The sequence below is a fragment of the Grus americana genome, chromosome 5 (genome assembly GCF_028858705.1).
Source record: "Grus americana isolate bGruAme1 chromosome 5, bGruAme1.mat, whole genome shotgun sequence".
NCBI classification, from domain to species: Eukaryota; Metazoa; Chordata; class Aves; order Gruiformes; family Gruidae; genus Grus; species Grus americana.
Window position 1 is genome coordinate 31779857 of NC_072856.1, and position 19595 is coordinate 31799451.

General features: G+C 39.8%; 1 protein-coding gene across 19 annotated transcripts in view; it reads right to left on the reverse strand.

Annotated features, from left to right (window-relative positions):
- Window positions 1-353: 353 nt before the first annotated feature.
- Window positions 354-19595, reverse strand: part of SIPA1L1 (signal induced proliferation associated 1 like 1) — a 221405-nt gene continuing 202163 nt past the window's right edge. For 18 of the 19 annotated variants that reach the window (XM_054826598.1, XM_054826599.1, XM_054826602.1 and 15 more), the window contains 7 exons: window positions 13953-14192; window positions 12729-12894; window positions 9168-9411; window positions 6401-6547; window positions 3810-3924; window positions 3215-3296; window positions 354-2457 (listed from right to left, as the gene is read on the reverse strand). In XM_054826598.1, coding sequence (XP_054682573.1) covers window positions 2314-2457; window positions 3215-3296; window positions 3810-3924; window positions 6401-6547; window positions 9168-9411; window positions 12729-12894; window positions 13953-14192 — 1138 coding nt within the window. In that variant the 3' untranslated portion in view covers window positions 354-2313. The remainder of the gene's footprint in view (window positions 2458-3214; window positions 3297-3809; window positions 3925-6400; window positions 6548-9167; window positions 9412-12728; window positions 12895-13952; window positions 14193-19595) is intronic. The other variant, XM_054826604.1, reaches the window with a different exon arrangement.

Here is a 19595-nt window from a genome sequence, read left to right on the forward strand (position 1 = left end):
CCTAGATCAGCTTCAATTTTTCCAAGTAAGTTCTAAAATCCTGATAAATGATAAAAAAACCCCACTGCCCCTCCTTTACCGTATCAGCCTGGTGAAGCTCAGAGTCACTGTTAAAGGTAGCAAAACCTTGTAAGTGGAAGGGAAAACCCCCAACATTTGTGCAGTAATACAAGTAAAAATCAACACATGAAGTTCGTGTGCACATAACAACTAACAGCCTTCAAAAGGAGAAGAAGTAGAAACCTGACAGAGAATGAAACTCTTCTATAGCCAAGCACTGAGAAAAGTGGTATAAGAAGAAAGCACTCTGGAAAGTCTTAAACAACAAACCCAACAAAATCAAAAGAAAATGGTTTAGAAGAGCCTTTAAAATGAGTTTTATTGTCAGAATTTTACAAGTAGCCTTCAGTGGCATCATACAAGAAGAACTCTGTTGCAAAACTCTAATAAATAGTCTGCCCCAAGTCCCAAAATATTTTTGGAAATAAAATAAAAACCAAACTTAAAAATAAAAGAGAATAAAAGCAAGACTTCAGGATGCTCAGAGATGTTAGCAATATTTCCCATTTACAAATAATATCAGGCATTATATAAATCTCCTTCATACAAGTCATTAAAAAACCCAAGACATTCTAAACCTTTACAAAAGCACTCCAGAAATAGTTCCAAAGAGATCCATTTCCATGACAAAACATTAGAGAAGAACTCCATGGGGATTAGCATCACAAATGAAGTTTGAGGTTGAAGTGTAGCGCGTACTTGTGTGGAGCAAGATTAAAGAGCATGAAAAAGGGATTTGAAAAGACCGTGGAAGTTTCTGTGACAAGACTATGCCTGATGATTTTAATCTGTCTATTTGAGAATGTGGTAAACGGGAGGGAGTGGATGCTCTTGAAATTAACCCCCAAATATACTGCGCTTTATGCGGGGCAATATTTATTAAGGTAGCAACTGTATCCTCAGAAGGGAGTAGAAAAGGTTTCTCAGCACGCTGCACAGTTCAATGCCTGTGCAGACTGTGGCGCTCAAAAGTCGTATTCTGACACCTAAAAGGTATTTCTGGAGAGGTAACGTGTTGTGGCAAGCTAGCTGTTCCTTCAAAGAACAAGAAATTAACTTTCCTGGCATGAGGCAGTTTGGGAAATCTCATGCTAGACAGTTTCACTGGGGACTGGGGATTTCAGAACTCCAATCCTATCCCAGTACTTTGAAAAATACACTTCTCTAATTCACCTTTACATATGCCTCCGTCTACAATACTAAAAGATTTATAAGACCTCTCATGTAATAAAACACAAGTTGAATAAACATCTCTCAAATCTGCTGTGATTTGAGAAGTCTGGAGAAATGGAACGGGAGGGCAGGCGCACGGAGACAGTTTATATGACTTTTCATGGAAACAGTTCAGGGGAAAGAAATCTTAAATCTCTTTACAACTTCAGCCTAAGTCCTCTGCACATATGCAAGTAACAGATTCCCCTGGAAGGGAAGGGGACTCTACTTAAGCGGTACAGCAACAGTGCTCACTATCTCTCAGCCTGCCTGACACGGTATGAACTGCAGCATGCCTCGTTTTGCTGTTGGTAAAGTTACTTGCAGCCATTGTTTCCACAGGAAACAAAGGCTACCAGAAATGCTAATGCAAGAGATGTGTGATAATACGCCTCACCCATGGCTCCCGTCTCTAGTCTCTCTCCAAATGTTACGATGCTGGTTGTACTGTACCATACACTATGGACACGCATTCTCTGTAACGTATGGGAAGGTAGCACTAGCAATCAAGCGCAAATTGCTAAGGAGACACCTAAAACATTGCATTACATCCCCTTGTCTGTGGCATACTTCAGAAAACAACGTAAGAAGAGCAGGAAAATAAACACTTCTTTCTAATTTTCTAGATGTCATAATATTTGCCAAAGCTGCAAGGAAAAGCAGATTACCTGAAACAGAGATAAAGGAGTTAATGGAAACAGAGGCCGATGGAACAGCAAGCCTGATCCAACCTCCAAATCATTTTTTACATAACAGATAAAGAGACAATGTGCAAAAAATAGACATTCACATTTTAGCAGTTAAACTTTTATTTTACCTTTTTAAAATTATTTACTTTTTTTTTTCTACAAAAGGCAGACATTGATTGTTGATCTGCAATTGTTCTGAGTGCGCGCAGAGATGCAAAAAAGGGTTATTAGAGGATGAAGGACAGGGAAGTGCTCCGACTATACTTTCACATGTCATGATTAAGGTGGCATTAAAGCTTAAGTCCCAGTAATAATATTCATAACAGATAGTTTCCTTCCCTGCACACTCTTCTCAGTTCATATCAATCGTGTTGAAAACCCATTCGGTGAATTTCTTCAGTTTCTCGGTTGCGTTCTGGGATTCCTCCTGTAACCTCAAGTTGTCTTCCCGCAGATGTTGCACTTCAGCCTGAAGACTGGCCTTGTCCTCTTTTTCCTTAGGCATGAGGAAAAATACAGATCTTAGTGGAGATTTTAGACCATGCTTCCTACCTATATAGAGAGGCAAGAATCTCTTAAGAGAGCATGAGTCTCATTCTTTATTAAGGATTTTATGTGCAGTAACACATCATAGTTTTAGATCTAAGGGACATCTGTGACATTTCATTCCTTACTTTTTGCTTGAACAAGTAGGATTTCTCTGTATTAAATTCTCATACAGAAGCTGGCTCCCCAAGTGGTGAAATAAAATTCGGCATGCCCTGTTCTGTATGTACAACTGCTGATGGTTAACTACATATGGGATAGGAAATATTCCTGCAAGTACTCCTCCAGCTAAGAGACTTCTCATCTGACCACAGCAGATCCTTCTCGGACAGTAACAGAATACAGGAAGTTTCCACAGTAGAAATTATACGTTTAGATAATACTGTCAACTTTTCAACATCTACAGGATATATTTACATGGACTAACTTCAAGCCTAATTCAGGTGACAGTGCAAAAGGAGTTGAGGTACTCTGAATCACCCTCCTAATTTAAGCAGAGGAATCAGATGCCTACAACTCTAGACACTCCACCCTAGCCTTGCATAACTGAAGTATGGCCTGAGAAAAGTAGTAAAGAAATGTCTTTTTCTCGTACAAGGATAAGACTGTCACAGGCTCAGGCATGGTAAAGCAGGATTACACAGTTATTAGCATCACCTATCAGCACTGGATGTGTCTTACAGATTTTCCGTAGATTAAATGTTTACCTTCCTTAAATCCTCTTGCAGCATCTTCAGCAAACCTTCCAGTTGGTCCACTTTAGAGGCGAGAGTTGGAGGAGATTCTTTACTGTTGAAAGCAGGAGACAAGAACAGGTGTTGATATGATTTACTGTCTTCACATAGGGTAGCTAACAGCCTTGTCTATACCAGGTGGCTTTATGTAGGTATGCACTCAGGTACACTAAGAATTCACAAAACAAACAAAAAGAACCTAACAAAGAGTGCACGGAACACATGCAGCACGTTAACAAATGTTCCGTTATTTGTCAACGGAACAAATGTAACTTGTGATTAATTGGGGCCATCCCACTGCTTGACTTCTCTCTACTTCTACTCATTATATGTGCCTTGAATTACCATTGCTTTGGACACATTCACGAACGTCTCAGACAAGAAAGAACCTGCAAAAACGTTCAACTGTACTTAGGATTTTTCTGTTTTCACTTCCCACCACTATCTTCATGAGAATTAGTGAAGAGTTCTTCTATAAAGCCTGGAGATGGCTTCCAAATAAAGACGTTCCTACTCTTTTCCTCAGTTTGTAGCTGAGGAAGCCTGCACATCTGGTGTATTTACTCACCCTGTGTAAGGCTTTATCTGTGCAGTAAGCTGGTCCTCGGCCTGATCACCACTGGAGGCAGCGCTCACAGGTCTGTGATTCTCATCAGCAGCAGCAAAGAATGAAGCTCGCTGAACTGAGAAGGCAATCGTACAGAGAAAAACATTGGCAACAGTAATGATTACTTGTTCATGCGTAGCACAACAGCTACACTGCACAATCTCAAAGCCATCTAAAAAGTGTGTCTCAAGCGAGATGAGGTGACGATGTGACCCACTGATATCCACTTGACAGAAGCAAACTGGCATTGCAAGTGTTTGCACCAGGTTCTCCGCTGTACTGGATTCAACAAGCAAGTACTAGCTCTGGCACAGCACCGCGTGCTCCCACAGATCATGCATCACCCTCAGGCTAAGCAGCTCTCCAGGAGGAAGATGACAAAGTGCAAAACAGAGATACCCCGGCGGTGCTCACAGAGTCCACCCAAGGCCAGTTCCAAGAGAGGCGAGAAGCCAAGCTGGAACAACGAACGTTGTGCAGAACTTCCTGGGTACAACTGCGTGACACTACCCAGTAACACAGTAACTATTTTTAGCTTGCTTCGCTCCATAAAGGATCCCTTTATCTTGAGGAAAGAAAAGCTCACTGTGCACAATTTACATGTGGAAAGTAAAATGACCAATGTAATTTTTCAGAACCCAAAATTTTTTCCTTATGCCTTAGAAAACGTTTTCAGATTGAAACGTGAAACCTCTTTCCTGCCTTGTGTCTATACTTTTTTGTCCTGTAACTGCTCAGATGTTTTAACACATCTCTAAATCACTATCACATGTGGTGTGACTGTAGAATACCAACTGCCCCTACCTCTGGAGTTTCCTAGCACAAACAGGAACATAAACATTTTTTAGTTTGATAAACTAACATCTCTCTCCCTGAGCAGCCGCTGGTCTCTCACTAGAAATAGAACAGTATCGTCTTTTACTGCTCGGCAAATTTTTATTCTGTGCTTTCAACAAGGCTAAAATTAATGTGCCTTGGTATTTGATGGAATTTTTCCTGCTCCTCTCTTTTTCATTTGAATGAAAATACTGAAGGTTGGTGTGGCTCAGGGATCCAGGCAGCTTTTGTTTCAGCTAGTTGTGGATATCACTACTTGTAAATTTGGGGGCTTGTGCTGAAGACACCAATCGATAATGTAGAAGAGAGGTGTCCCAGGATCACAAATCAGAATTCAGGCTGCCTGGTATCTGCCAGTCCCTACTGGCACCTGGCAGAGACTGGGATTATACTGACATCGGACAGCTGTTCCCGCTCCAAGTCAAATCTGAGTATGTTTTTACAGCGGTGAGATGAAGGTGCCAGTCAACACGTTACCCCCCAGCTTTTCTTCATCAGAGCTGTCAGTTTGTTACCTTCACCACTCTGACTTTGTTCACACTTCTAAAGAGAAACACGAGTGAGTTTGGAGTCTACAAAAATGAGGGATTCAGGTTAATGAAGACAGTCAAATAAATCTAACAAAAAAAGGGAGAACTTTTAAATGGAAACTGCCAACCACAGTGAAGTGTATTAAAACCTGGGTTTCACTGCTATGTGGTGGTGAAAAAACCATCACTACAAATTCATCTCCTCTTGAGGACTAAGGTTTATTTTGAATACTCTTTCCCAAGACTGCAGGGCAGAAATATGAGACATGCTGATCCTACAACTCCTACGGCAACAGAGCAGAGCACATGTGTACATCTTGAACACCAGCTTAGACATGCACTGTCTTCATGACGTATATGGCCACTACCAGAGAACAGTTACTTCACAGCCTTCTCCAACCACACAGAATAATGTCTAAAAGATTCAGGATCAGTGAAAACATTTTCATGAAGGTGGGACAGCATTTATGCAGAGATTAGGAAAATGCACTTCTGTTTAACGCACCTAGAAGACTTTTCCATTGGATTATAACAACTGTAAGGAAAACTCCCTTTGGGCTGAAGTGTATTTAATTTTAAATTCAAATATATCTAGGCAGCTTACAGTTCTCTTCAGTTTACTAAGTGTCAAGGAGATGGAAAGTGCCGTAGGATGAAATGACACTTATGTGCAAGTCTATGTATTCAGAGTATGCAAAGGGAAGAATGGCAATGGAAAAGTATACACTAACAAGGCGTATTTCCCAAATTACCTTCACAGCGCACTTCAGTTGCACTACAGAAACTTCTTGCTAGCACAGTAAGCAAGCAATCATTAGCGTGCTCATATATGCTTTTCCGGTGCTATTTTACTTTACTTTTGCACTTTTGTGCCAGATGTCTTTTCCACCCTAGCTACGATGTCTGCAACTGCCCTACATGAAAAGTAGCCAGTTTCACAGAGATTTGGCCAAAATGTAGCACAGAGGGATTCCAGTATGAAGAAATGGTATCTATTACATACAAAGTTTTAGACCATTAAGACTTGAGTTGCTATTTTAAATGAGCTTCAGCTTCAATCTAAGTAGAAACAGTAACAACAAAAGCAAGAGAAAGCAAGAGTCAAGATTAAAAAAAACCCAACACACTCCTTAACAAAGCACACACAAAGACCAGCTTTCTAAGTATTATATTCTGAAAACTCACCTTCAAAAGCTTTGGCAGCATCTACCAAGTTTGACCAGTCCAGATCAGAGGCAGAATCAGGCAATGGCATAAGACCAGGGTCTGGCATGGGCTGCCGTCTTTGCTCCTGGATATCTGTGAGGGAGCTGTCTGAGGCAGAAAACTCACCTAGAGTAATGCAGAACTAATTATAAACTCCATTTAAAAAAAAAAAAAACCACCCAAATTCCTTTCTTAATACTAATGCATCCCTAGTTTTAATTTTTCTGGGATAGCACTTTTGGAACCAGAACTCAGCAGAATGTTTGATCAACAGAAGCTGACCAGATACAGCATGTTACAAGCCGGTTTTCTGAGACAAGGCTTCTCACCAGGGCATTCAGCTCCTTTCTAACCTGCCTGAACCTTTGCAGCTTCGCACCTCAAAAGCCAATCTGTGCCTCCCCCAGCACTGGGGCTGGACTCTTCTACCCAACAATTCCTGCCTCTGCACACACTGAAGATACTTTGAAGGGCTCTGCAGCTTGCTGGAACTTCTACACTCCCTGGCACCTATCTGCTGCTGTAAAAATATAAAACTGGGCTTTTTTCCTCCTGTCTTTACAATCTTGTAAACCAATGGGAGCAGACTTAGGCCTACCAAGATGAATCAGAACAAGAAAACCCTTAAAATTACTTCCAAAGCATTGCACCTCTCTCAGCAGTTTAGTGAAACCTCTTGATCTTTACTGGAAAGTACCCACACCCACCCCTAAGCAGGTACATGGCCCGCTATGGAATAAACATTGGCAAGCTTGAAAGGAGGATATAAAATCCCTGTAATTTTTGTGCAAAGTGGTGCCTAGCAAAGTGAAACACTTGAATTATTGCCACTAATTAGAGAAAGACCAAATTGTGAACCAACAATTATCTGCTTTATTTCAGTTTACTGGCTGGACAATCAAAAAAACGTGCAATGCCTGGTCAGTCAGCACATGCGTAAGCTCTGAAGCAGCAACAACCTGCTTCCTTATGCCCTCCGTCAGGGTGTAAAGAAAGATTTAAAAAATGTTGTAGGATTCCTGTATTATCTCCCCAAGAGAGGGCAGTTATCTGGGGAGTTCTTAACGTGGAAGTATTTAGAATAAGTGAAAAGATACACAGAATTAGAAGAAAAAACTATTTGAAAAATTACCTGTTTTAAAAGTGAGTTGGATTGTTAATTAAGACAGATGAGTAAATAAGAATATTTTTAGCTCATTGTTTTCCCTCTTCAAAACAAACAAAGGTGCTCTGGAATGGTTGTTATTTGTCATTAAGATCTTTGAATTAAAAGAATTTTGAATAGCTGGAAGCCAACAAATACTTGTGGTATTAGATATCCAGCTCTACTTAATCGTTCTCTCAGCAAAGGCAAGTTGGGGGCAGGGGGGGAGACAATTCGTGTGTCACTCAGCCGGTTTTATCACGCAGGCCTACATCTTATAGAAAATGGAAAACCTTGTTCTGTTGACATATGTATAAAGCTTATGCACTAGGAGTAATCGGTTTGGTGTGGAAGAGAACATGACAGTGAAAGAAGGTTTTGTGGTTTTCTTTTCGGAACATACAGGCACCTAAACGAAAAGACACCAAATGCCGCTTTCCATTTCTACTCGGACGGCGTCACTGATTTTCTGACCCCAAGCTCGCAGAAGCCAAATCCACCAGCCAGTTACAAGCGTAACCGAGTCTGCAGAGTTATTTTGGCGCATATAAAAAACAGAAGCGGAGAGAGCTCAGTTTCCTAACTCTTACGCAAGAAACATGTTATACAGAAACAACAGCTCATGAAAATGTCAGGTTCAACACTGAAAACTGATGCCTGGTGATCACAGACAGATGAAAAGAATTTAAAATAGATTTCTTCAGCAGCCTGCACTGTCAAGCGTATCTTAAGTATCTAAATACAGACCATGCTTAGGGCCCACTATACTGAATCTATTGATAGCCTTGCGTTTTCCTCTTGAAACATACTAAAACATGAATAAACCACAGCAGATACGTACTTCTTCAGAAACACTGCAGAATCCTACACTGTCAGATCTAGCTCTACATTTAGTACACATTTAGTTATGAGGTACAGTGGGAACCTGTGAAAATTCCCTTTCTCACCAACTGAGACATTCACATGCAGCAGCACACAACCAATCCGATAATCCTACTGAGACTGCTCTGTAAACTAACGGAGGAAAAGCTGAGCACCTTCTTGACAGCAGTTTACCGAGTAACTTTTGCTTGTTAGTTGTTGATGTGTAACTAGAATTAAGTAACCTCAGCCCTGTAAAATGAATAGGGTAAGGGAGTGAATTCAAAAACATTTGGTGCAATAAAAGCTGTATCTGGTACAGTTGTACATCCAAATGCCCACTGGTATTTATCCACTTCTATATCATTATTTTCCTAATGGTATTTTGCTCCCACAATGCCACACTAAAGGAAATGACACCTGAAGTTGTCACTGGTGGATAACCAGGCATACATTATTTGCCCATTGGTCCAGCTGCTCCAGTTCACTCCTGGAAGAACTGGTGAAAAACTTAAGCTGATGAGGCAAATTTTTGTGCTCCCTCCACAAGGTAACTGCATGACTACTCACTGAAATGAGGAAAAAAAAATTTCCCGTCCTATTTCATATTTTCAGGCACATGACTTGACTCTCCTCATTTTATCAAAATCAAGATGGAATTAGTTGCTGTTACAAACATTTTCCCTTAACATGATTCAGAAAGGATTCTTCCGAAAGTAGAAAAATGGGAAATACACTTACCATGTAGTGATTTCATTCCCAAAGTATACGACGGTCTCCGTAATGGCAGTGACTTTGGGAGAGAAGGGTACGTGCTGGTGAATAGTACATCGTTTGGCATGGCTTGGTCCAAGAGCGAGGCCCGCGAGGTGAAGAAGTGGTCCCTTTGACCACTGTAAATACTCTCATCTGACAAAGTCCTTTGCAAGGCACGCCTTGTGGTAGGAGTGCTGGGAAAGGGAGACTGACAGGACAGAGTGTGTGACTATACATTCATAAAAACAAATAAAAAGAAATGAGAAAAAATAAATCAATAAAGAAACTTTTGAAGTCTATGTCAAAATATTTTTTTTTAAAACGCTTTTTTTAAAAATAAGAAAGCAAGTGTTAACATTGTATTTTTTCCTGAGTGGATAGGAAAAAGAGCTCTGCTCCTCTGCTTTGAAGGAGATTATAACTAGGTAACATATATAATAGGTCTTTTTTAGTCAATCTCACATTCTACCTTTGTAATACCTTTCAAACTTCTCCTGAAGTGGAAATCTCAGGCAGGCCTCACGGCTTCTAGAGCTGAGGTGTAGCAGAGAGAACGTTTACAGCAACAGACTGAATGCTGCATAAACCAGTGTTCTCCCTCGTGCCTGGGGGAGGCTGCCTTCCTGCAGGCAGAGCCTCAGCAAATGCCAACTAATTAAAAGTCTCACATTACTGAACAGCTAGGAACACCCACCACCGCTTTGACTCTTCAGAAGGATTTGAATCAAAATTAAGTCTTCCCATGAGTAAGAGTACTCGTGTCTTACCCCCACCATCACCCCAGCTTCCTCCATGCTCCCCAGAGGAGAAAGCAATGCTGTGGTTAGCCAGGAGTTACATACTCTCTGGCCAGAGCCAATGAGCTGCTATCAAAGAACGTGTACCATTCCCACCAGCAGAGACACTGATTTTCATGAAACACCTAGCAATATAACTATCTCTAAGACATAATGTTTATGGTTTGGTTGAAATTTAGTCCAAAGGCTTTCATGGAGAAATGACAAACAGAAAGGAAGACCTCATCACCCTCATTTGCTCTGTAAGTAAGTTTAAACGAAAAAGGAGATAATATGATTTCCGGAAAGATTAAACAATACAAAGAGTTGCTCATTTGCACATAAAAATAGTTCTATCAGAAAAAGGAAAAAAATATGTTTAAACAGACAGAATTCTATTCCTGCACACTACAAGGTGGGAGAAGAGCGCGGAGGAGGGACTGTACAATGGAAGACGATCTGCCAGATTTTTTTTTTTTTTTTGCCAAAACATTACAAGTTTTAATACTAAAAGATTGCTCCATGTTTTGGTTTTATGATTAAGGATCAGAAACAATTAAGATTACTTTCAAAAACCTGCTATCATCAAAAGACAAAGAAGGAAAGAGAAGCCACGTCCCATGCCAACTTTCTATTACGTTGACTTCTCCCTTCTGCGTTGCCTCCCTCAGGACATGCCCATCGCAGTACGAACCTTGCATATACAATTAACGCTACAGAAATGAGACAACTTCTGGTACGCAACTGAGGATCAAGCTGCTTCTTTTAATCTGAAATTTAAAAGCTCAATCAGCAGGCTCACGTTATGATCCAGTGAAGTGTCCCAGTACTGGTCCTGAAGTGGCAAAGGAAAAGAGCGAGCTGCCAAGTCAAGCAGTTTACTCAAGGGTCATAGAGTTCATTTAGTGTTAAAGAGTTAGGAGCTGGAACTGCCAGTTAGCATCAGACCTTGAGATTAAAAGGGTGCACAGATATGAACATCTGCTGAAGTCAAAACAGAGGCAATACAAGTAGGAATTGTCTTCTGGTAATAGAGCAGAGGGAAGAGAAAAAGAAGAGCGACTTGTCTGAGAAGATAAAATGCATAAGTAGTAGGTAAGGAGATAAGGAAGGCTGGGAAGATAAAAGACACAAGACACACGAAATCACAACTTAGAACAAATTCCACTAGCAAACAAAGCCTTTGGCAGCCAACAGACAGGAAGGAGGAAGATTTCTGATCTTTGTGCAATGAACTAATGAAGGGCATTATCATTCCTTTTATTAAAAAAAAGTAAAAAAAAATTTATGCCCCAAGAGCAACTTTTTTGTAAGATGAAATACAAATCATACAGTGGGCAAAAATGACAGTTACTTTTAAAATGGAAAAGATGTAATTTGTTGGCGTGATAGAATGTTACTAACTTGCTGAAATTTATCAGAAGTGTTACCTGAGTTAATATACTTGTTATAGTCACCAGAAAATAAAGATCAGGGTGAGAATTGATTCACTAACCCCAAATCAGAAAAACAACTAACTCAGGAACACGGATGCTTTGCATGGCCCTCAGGTCACCTCTTTAAACAGAATGGAAGTTCTTGCAATGTTTTGAGCAAAGAGATTGTTCTCAACCAACAGGAGATGCTCACATTGCCCATGTCCCACTCCCCTCAGAACTACCACCAACCTAAGAAAAAGATATCTTGCCCTTGGCAAGGCTTTTTTTTCCTCCAGCCTCAAAGGTAACATCTGAAATAATGTGTGTAAGGAAGCTAGTACTTACAAGTTTTAATAAGCCACTTTGGGTTTTTACAAGCAAAGAAAGAAGTTGGAGCTCTCTCTTCTGCATGGTTGCTGTGGAAACCATTTGGGCTCTAGGTGATGAGCCTGAGCTGTTAAGCACTGACTGTACATGGCGACTGTAGAAATTGAGACATTCTCTTCAAAATGATGGATTTTTAAAATTAATATATGCACTTTTGTGTTATTATACACATTTTGAAACACATTAGGAAATGTTTCTAACTATTTACTCTTCATAAATATTTGCTTAAGTTTAGGGAGCAGTCTTGGTCCTTGTCCAGTAACGGGATTAGAGAGGCATAAAAATGTGCATTTTGCAAGGAGTTTCAATACTGTCAATAAGTCACTGTCTAGTGATGCAACTGAAGAACAATTCAAATGCATAAGACAACACTACAGGATTTTCCACGAGCCAGCAGTCCTAAATGTTCTTTGCAATTTGGCATACTAGTCTTTTTAAATTTGGACACAAAACTCTAATAATATTGCAGTGTCTGTAGTAACGAAACTGTTTCCCAAATGTATTTCTCTAGTAGCTAAGTCTGTGACAAAACGAATGACTTTCTGCCCATGATGAGAATTCAGGGAATGCCTTGCATTTTATTTTCCTGTTATGAGTGAGAATACAAAAGATCCTATCTAGGAAACTCCTGAGTCCAATGCAAAGTCCAACTGAGTAAGTGTTGTATGAATAAACACTTCAGCTTTGACTGCTTTGAAAGCACTCAGCACTTTCTACACAGAAATCTTAGAGTTTCACCCTCTTCCAAATTGTGACACATTTGCTGTACTAGTTGATATGCCTAGGCAGCAATGAACTCAATCATGAAATTCTTATAAAGTGTAACTTTACACATTTCTGTTTTGTAACAACAGAACTATGACTTGGATCAGAAGAGGACCTGTGTGTTGCTCTTCAGGTATTCTCAGATTTCACTTAACTGTGAACAAGAGATAGCCAGATGACAGACTCTTTCTTTAACATACCTTAAAACTCTTCTGGGATTCAGGTGTTGGGCTATCAAGATCTATCAATTTCTTCAACTCTTCTTCAACAGTGGACTTGGATGCTCGTTTGGGTGATGCTCGTAGATCTCTAGCTGAAGCACGCAGCCGAGGGTGGGCCATTTCATTGCCATCACTCTGGTGACGTCTTAAATGAAATGGAACAGACACATTCAGGTCTCAAAGCCCTGGGGCAGGAGGCATGAATGAAACAAAAATTATAGCACCCTCAAGATTTTCAAAGAAAAAACCTAGGTAGGGGGCATGGAGGAGGGAAGGAGTTTCGCTAATACAGTAGAGCCTCATCTTAAGGAACACCTGCTGAAGGAATAAACTTGTTTAAAAACATCAACTAGCAATACATTTAAGGTTATCATAATACATTTTCCCGATAAGGGACCAAACCTATTAAAATAACATGTATTCTGTACAAAACGAAAAAATACAAATGTCTTCAATGAGCCTCAAAGCAGCAAATGACTAAGTTTCTTTAGTCTTTTAAGTAGCTTTTTATAATGCAGTTATCACAAAGGTTCACCATCTCCTTTTGACAGCCAGTTATTGGTATCGTGTAGGGATACTGTGCTCAACCCAATAAAAGGCAAGAAGGGTTGAATAAATTACTTTGAAATGGGCTTTCTGAACCACTTGCTTTCCAAGTCATAGTAGACTTAAAGGAACAATATTTTCACTAGTAAGTTGTTTCTCAATTTCTCTTCCCAAAGAGATGGTTGCATATTGTAACGCAGAGAGATCTTGGCTTGCTTTAAGCCAGTTAGACTGGATGCTGGCAGTAATCTTAACAAGGCAACATGGAGCGCCACGGAGCTACTACACGGATGAGAGGCTTAAGGAAAACTCAGGCTGTACATTAAGAGGACTGTTAATGTATGTGGCTCAAATAGCACTCTGAGTCACCTTTAAGAAGTCCCAAAGGAAGATAAGCTTTAACAGGACTGAATCCATACAGCTCTCTAGAAATGACAAAAAAAAATCTTTTACAAGTTAACAGGGAATGAGATTAGCTAACTATCAAACATTTAAGCCTAACTGCAGAACTCTAGATTAGAGATTAAGTTCTACAGAAGACTAAGCATTCTATTAAATAGTCTTGAGCTCTTCTATACAGAGAAGTGTCACACATCTCAATGCTTCTTTACAATTAAAGCAAATAACCAAACAAGAGAACGAAAAAAACGGTCTTACTTTCTTGAATCCATAAACCCCACTGAGTTTATTGTCCCTTCTGGCTTTTTCCATCCGATCAGATACTTGCTAGTAGCACCCTGGCGAGGGTAGAAAGTCCTAGGACCAGATGAGGAGGAAGAGGAGGAGGAGAAAGAAGGTGCGAGCTGGGGAGAAGTAGCAGAATGAAGCTCTTCTTTAGGTGAGCTTCTGGCACTGGTGAAAACAACCGGGCTGGCAGAATGTCGTGAGCTCATGGTACTAGGAGAAAAACATAATAAAGACAAAATTTGCCTCAAATATACGTGTGTGTGTGTGTGTGTGTGTATAGAGAGAGAGCGCACCTTGTTTAGCTGTTTTTAAAGCAGAACTCTGGGTACAAGATGTTACTCTCATCAATAGTGGGTAGAGTAGCAAAACCAGTTTGCTCTTCGTAAGGGCCTTCTGCCAATGTTTCATTAAAGACATCTCACATGGTAATAAAAAAAATGTTGTAAGCAACCTTTAAGGATGCAATATACCACTGTCCCCTCGTTTCCCTTCACAAGTGGGAAATCTAGGGTTCACTGTTAGTAGGCAGCTTAAAAGTAATACAAGATACTGTAGCTGAATTAGCAAAAAAGAACCCAAGTCCAATTTCTTGCTAGAATTCCTGGCTGTGGAAGAAAACATATTTTGAAGGAACTTTAGCAACAGGAAACATGTCTTTAAGACTCCACAACAAGCCAAAGAAGAAACCCATGCATCTTTCAAAAGACGGCTTCCAGGATTTTGCCTGAAAAGCAGTTACCATTTGCAAAAGACGACTCCTAAATTGAGAGGTTTGAGCAGGTCTCTAACATGTATCACAATCTGTCTTGACCAAAAACAGTTGGGATGACCAGCTGCAGCTTAGTGTTGGAAGAAGGAGGGGGGCTTTAGATGGGAGCTACTCTTTAGCTATGCTGATTCAAATTGATGCGATTTGCATAATATCAGGAGCACTATGGCCTAAGACAATATTTACTATAAGAGTCTTAAAAGGTCAGGCATTTCTAAGTACAGTTACAGGAAAACTTTGTGTACAGCCTTAGTACTGAAATAGCATTACGTATTTGGAGACCAGTTTTCTATCAGCTCTCTACACAGCTACATTTTCATCCCTGTATCCAACACTGCAAGGAAGGAATTTGAAACAGATGGCCCCGTGGTAAAGAACAGTTTCTGACTGAGAAAAAAATTAGCTGGAAGGCTGAATAAAGTCATTGAATAATCTCTTCTTTCTTAGCTTAACAGAAAATTCTTCTTCATTCTTTTCATATCTTGATAAAACAATGCATTTTCTCATCTCTCAGTGAAACAGAAAAAAGAATTGAAGGTTAAATTTGTGTTGCCACCTGGGAAAATAATCTCACTTATATTTAGCCTTATAGAAGTCAGTTATCTAATCTATGCCACTTGTCTGGTTCCTGCTGTAGTGAATGGAGAAATATCCATAGGAGGTGATTCTCCTCATCTTAAATTAGGTGTCTCAGATACACTGGGATAATTAACGCTTTGGAGTTTCTCCTCTCTCTCCATTGACAACAGATGGTGCCTAAAAAATCACCTTCAACTATGTTTTGTTTTCATATGGCTCAAGTTAAGCACCACGAGTCCCAACAGTTAAGTGCTGTGGATTTCACGAGGACTCTGAGCCGACTGTGGTCTTCCCACCTCAAACAGCACCAGCTGCTGCAGCCCATGCTTCCGCCTCATGTACCCGGGGACGGCTGCAAAGTCCCTCACATCTGGGGCAAGATGCATCTCCCCATATGTATGCAAATCAAATGACAACAATACAGATTTTGTATTATAGAAGTCTTTTTTTTCCCTTCCATCTGTACATTTGAAAGGCATATACAAAAGATGGCAGATTGGGAAAATACAGGAAGATATTTTCCTGTTGATCAAGCCTGTATATTTGGCGATACACATCAGAACCTTCCTATTTGTAATGGCTCTAAGTAAACATAATTTATAGCAAGAAAGCAGAAAAAAATAAGAGCTAGGGGGAGAGGCGGTAAATTTATCTCCACTCCCCCTTCTCTTTTTTTTCAATACTGAAAGAAAACTCCTACACATGCTGAGTAAACCAGGCCATCTGTGAGGCATCACCACCACAAAATTAAAACACCAAGGTTTGGGGAAGCTGCACATCTTTAAAGAAAATGTATGGGGCTATTTTTTTTTTATTTTTTTTTATTTTTACCCCCTTCTAAATACACTCAAGAAGTGGAGAAGTCTTTTGCTTCAGTGTAGGAAAAGGGAAGTTCTGATCACGTTTCAGAATTCTTTTATCCATCAGGCAGTTCTCAAGGAAGTGCTACTTGTATGGAAACATTTCTTGATAAAAACTAGTAACTACTAGATAGGCTGGTAGTGTTGATCTTTAATATTACTAGGCAAAGTGGACAAAAAATGATGTTCAATATGCTCTACATAAAATTTACATATAAAATGATATGTATATGTAATAAAAGTGATTATAATATTTTTATATCATTGTGTAGACACATTGTGTATTTTAAGTATTATTACTTTAATATTTATTATAATATGCATCCAATAATATATGCCAAGAGCAGCCTAGCAAGTGAGGAAGAAAATCAGCATACAGTTTTAAATACACTTTTCTTTAAAGTGTATTGCATGTTTTGATCTGTGGTTTTACAATATAGTATTTTGGGAGGATATTCTGCTTCAGGAATTACGCACAGAACTGCGGATATGACTGAAGCTTTTCACCCTACAAGCGAACACAGGCAGGCCAGTAGGATTCTGACAGACACACACACACACTTGTTAACTGAGAGCGTATCTGGAGAGCAAAAGGCTTTGGATAAACTCTAGAAAAAAATAAATCAGAGCTGGAGCACTATGGTAGCGATGCAAAGCTATTACAGCATACGACACCAGGAAGGATGCAGAGGATTCTTCATACTGTAACAGACACCTGGACCACCTTGATTACTTCTGGAAGAAATTCAGTCCTCATATTCTCAGGACAGAGCGAGCACCACTGTTGGTCCCCCACCTTCCACCCCAATTATTGAGACATCAAGGATTTAGTTAGGGAAAAAAAAAATCAAATACTACATGATAATCTGCAAGAATTGCAGAGGAGCCTTTCATAAAAGTATTCTACAATCATTAAATAATATTTAATATCTTAAAATTATCAGAAGCAATGAAAAAGATACTTGATTAGAAATAGCCTTGATTTTGCTCTTAGTTTTGGTAAGAGGACCATAAGAAATCGCATAGCTTAGGTGGAAATGAAAGTTTGATTTTATTTTTTTCCTAGGGAATTCATGCCATCAGCGCATATGGCTTCATTTAATGACATTCAGCTATAATGATTCTGTATAATTACTGGCCTACATAATGCAATTCTCCTGGGATGCTATGAGAAATCTGCACAATCATCAGGAAGGACTTTGGGAATGGGGGTGGAAAAGAAAAATAAAACCCAGCCAGAAGCTCTGCTGTAAAAATTAATCACTATAATTTACTTTTTGCCACCAATTCTCAGGTACAAGCTCTTTTATGCACCATCAAATGATCTGAACGCTAATTATCACTCCTGTCTTCTACAGACACAAACACTCTAATTTGTGGTTATTTCCTTTTCTTTTGTCAGGAAGTTCTTTTTAGGGCCAAATTCCTTTTCTTCTTGCTCAGAAACCCAGCTCTAAAGACGTTACAGACATTCTGGCATCCACAGGCAATAGGTAAAAGAGTGAGAAGCAACAAAGGATGACAATTTAGAAACCAATAGAGAAACACACCAATTAAGCTGTTCATTTCTCACAAAAAGCAGCCTGCTCGGAATGATCCTTTAGTCTCTCCTCCTTCACCTCCTCGAAGCAGGCAGCTGTGGTTACATTTTGGATGTGCCAGTTTATCAAGCCTCCAGCTCCAAGCTGTTGTGCCTCCATAGGAAGAGCTACGGGAGAGCTGGGAGCAAACAGCTGGACCTAGGGCTTCCTCAGGTCAGCACTGCTGTTCAGTGTGCAACCACCAGCTGAGGTCACCATGAGAAACAAAATGAAAGCTTTTTAGCCCACACTGTGCCTTCGCTTTATTGTGAGGCAAACACGTGTTCTAGTCTTCCAAAATAAGAAATAATAAAGGAGGAACACAAGTCAGCCTGTTTTTTCTCCACCAAAATAAATGATGTGGGAGAAAGCATTGCAGGGTTTCTCAAGTATCGTGCCCCATGTGTTCTACAAATTGCTACTACTCCTCTTCACAAACAACATCTGATTTTTAAATGAAATGGGGAAAAAACACCCCAACTGTTTTCTTTAGCATGAAGCCTAAGGAACCTTTATCGGGAAATTTCACTAACAGCCCCCCAAAACCATATAGAGAATCATTTCAGTATCATCAGAGAAACATCATGTAAATTAATCCAAATCAATCAGAGAAGATACCATGTTTGGAGACACTATGCTGTCATATAATAAATAACGAAACAACATCCTAGACTTAAGTTTGCAATGAAGTTGCAAAGTACATCCATGGAAGACAAAGATGAGCGCTGACAGGGTCTGCCTGCCCTGCGAAGATATGTTTCTTTCTATTAAATTTTCTTGGCTTTTCTACTGAATGAACCCTATTTGATGCTCAGAGCAGAGGAAACCAGAACCTCAGACTTAACAAAGATGCCATTCCCATTAGGCACACCTCTGCAATAAAGCTTCCAAATAAGTTTTCCAGGCTTTGAGTCACTTCTGAAACAACGCTTCCAAATGGAAACGCTGCTGACAACTTTATTACTATCAGCATTTTGTATAAGAATCTCACATTTAATGCTCCTGCTAGCTACATTCAGGCAAGTACTGCAGGGCATGTGGTAAATTCTAATGAGTGTTAAAAAATGCATATAAACATGCTTGTCTTAAAATAAAAGAGATAAAACCGTAGATAACCACGATATAGATTTTTATCTTCAAGACAGGGGCATATGCTAACATTCCCCAAAATCTCAGTAAATCCCTCTGCACAGTGTTTTCTACAGACTTGCTCAAGTCCTTCCTGCATGCATAGCTACTAAATCCACCAGTCTCAAAGACCTGGGTGGGATTTATACCAACTGAATATGAGCTTTAGTACCAAAACCAGCCAACCAAGAGAGGCAGAAGACCAGAGCTGGACCATCATTAATAGATTTCTTAGTCAAAATTACCATGACAAAGTATGTGGAGACCATTCACTGTATTACAGTCTCTATGACAACCCCTATTTGCAGCTACTGTATGAAGAGTTGTTAAACTGTCTGATAAACATCTAGCCTTGCATAAATGGAGCTTTGCTCAAAACAATTAGCAAAAATTGCTTCAGACTTCCAGCCTGTAGGTATTTTAGCTGCACACTCCAAACAGACGTGCTTTAAGAATAAAAATGCAACGGTCAGGCTCTGCAAAGCCAAACTATGATGATCACACATCTTTCAAGGAAGAGCTGTGGTTTTTTTCCTTGTTGCTAGTATGACACGGTATGAGTATTTTTCAAAAAGTGCACTGAATACTTCTTGGGAAATGGGTTTGGAAAATGGTATAAAATATTTTCTGCCTCTAGCAGCTCTGATTAACTTGTAAAGTGCGTATCTTCCATCTGAGGTGTTCAAGCACATTATAC